The sequence below is a fragment of the Etheostoma spectabile genome, chromosome 6 (assembly GCF_008692095.1).
Source record: "Etheostoma spectabile isolate EspeVRDwgs_2016 chromosome 6, UIUC_Espe_1.0, whole genome shotgun sequence".
In the NCBI taxonomy this organism is placed as follows: Eukaryota; Metazoa; Chordata; class Actinopteri; order Perciformes; family Percidae; genus Etheostoma; species Etheostoma spectabile.
This window is the reverse complement of record NC_045738.1, coordinates 8,309,201-8,311,070: the sequence shown is the minus strand read 5'-3', so window position 1 is coordinate 8,311,070 and position 1,870 is coordinate 8,309,201. Positions and strand designations below refer to the sequence as shown.

The following is a 1,870-nucleotide window of genomic DNA, read 5'->3' as shown; positions in this document are numbered from 1 at the left end:
GTGTGTGTGTGTGTGTGTGTGTGTGTGTGTGTGTGTGTGTGTGTGTGTGTATCATTTGTTCATCAATATTGATGAAATTATCTTAGATCCATTATTTAAACCCTGTAATGCTTCAGCACTCAATTTGCTGACTCTTCTTTCAGGAACTCTGAGACAGTGACATATTTCTGGCAGAACTGGAACATCCCTGTACACAAGTGGTGTCTACGGTGAGTTATTCACACACTAACACACTGAGTGGAAGCAATGTAATTTATAGAACTGAACACAGGGAGACAGACTCAACAAGGCACACTGATGTATTTGGGAAATTGATTCATCTGGCTGCAAGAGAGTAAGTGCTAGTAATAAATAAGGGGCCTGCAGCCAGTTCCACAGTAACACAACAGCAGACAAAGCAAATTAAATGCTGTATAAAGCCTATTTACTTTGAATTCAAAGGATCAAACTTTATTCTTAATCGTAACACGCATTGTGAAATTCTCTTACTGCCTTTAAGGAGCCGTGGACAGCTTTACATACAGTGTCCAAGGAGCAACTTGGGTTCAGTGTCTTGCTCAGGGATACTGTGACACTTTACTTTAATATACTTTGACCTCAGGGCCACATTTCTGTCAGAGAGGGAGAATTAGAGCACATAAGAGATATAATATACAGTACTTCAACATACAGTATCACACTACAAGAATAGGAAAACGTCTGACAAAACAAACAAGTAACATTTTTGTCAGTGTATTTGAGGTTGTAATTTACAGCATGCGTCCATCCACACCATCATCTGTCCATCAATCCATTTTAATATCTGTTCTTTTGTCTGTCTTTCAGCCACTTTTACAGGCCACTGTTAAGGAGAGGATTTAGTAAAATGGTCAGCCAATCAGCTGTCTTCTTCTTGTCAGCTTTCTTCCATGAGGTAAGAGCTGAGACCAAGACCACTTTCTCTGCTTATGTTAACACTTTAGGTAGAATACACTGCACCGTAGGTCTTCAATGTCCTCAAGTCAGATTATGTTGTATAGAGAACCAAATTTATTTGATGTAATAATTTTGTTTTCCCCATCTGACTCTGTGTCAGTACTTGGTCAGTGTTCCTCTCAGGATGTTCAGACTTTGGGCCTTCATGGGCATGATGGCACAGGTAAGACCCAGCACATATCACTGATGATAAACATAAAGCTGTTTGCCCAAACCTCTACTGTACTGGTATTTAAAAAATACATTTTTCCATTTTAAACTGCATAATGTATAATGCATAATATTACTAGTGATATAGGTACAAAATGTTTGCTAAAAAAACAATCATTCTTAATGTTTGAAAAAGGTTACAGAAAGAGTGTAGGGTAGGTCTGGCATTTAGGAAAAAGGTTGTGTATCCCAATCATACTAAAATTCAAAAAAGGGGATGTTCCTTTTGATTCCTATGGGACATTTTAAAAGGTGTTCTTAGTGTTTGGCCTTGGCTTCAGTATCATTAACTGAGTTAATTACCTCATTAGCATGACAGGGCATATTTGATGTATAATGGGGAATAAAGTAAGACAAAAGGCAATTTAAGGCCCTCTTTGCTGACTTTGTTTGTCATTAGTTGTAGTATGTTATTCATTAAAGTGTGCTGAGTCATAAAGCAGAAACCAGAAGAAAATACAGTCATCAAAAACCCAATCACACACTATGTTTATTTACTATTTTTATTTACTCATCAGCTTCCATTAGCCTGGTTTGTTGGTCGCTTCCTGCGCGGTAACTACAGCAACGCTGCAGTGTGGATGTCAATTATCATTGGTCAGCCATTCGCCATCCTGATGTACGTCCACGACTACTATGTACTGCATTACAGACAGGAGGCTACCTGATGCACACACACACACAC

The 1,870-nt window shown here is 38.6% G+C and overlaps 1 protein-coding gene across 1 annotated transcript in view; it reads left to right on the top strand.

Annotated features, from left to right (window-relative positions):
• Positions 1 to 1,864, top strand: part of dgat1b (diacylglycerol O-acyltransferase 1b) — a 14,676-nt gene extending 12,812 nt beyond the window's left edge. The window contains exons 14-17 of the mRNA XM_032519111.1: positions 144 to 209; positions 826 to 913; positions 1,076 to 1,138; positions 1,704 to 1,864. Coding sequence (XP_032375002.1) covers positions 144 to 209; positions 826 to 913; positions 1,076 to 1,138; positions 1,704 to 1,853 — 367 coding nt within the window. The 3' untranslated portion in view covers positions 1,854 to 1,864. The remainder of the gene's footprint in view (positions 1 to 143; positions 210 to 825; positions 914 to 1,075; positions 1,139 to 1,703) is intronic.
• Positions 1,865 to 1,870: the final 6 nt, after the last annotated feature.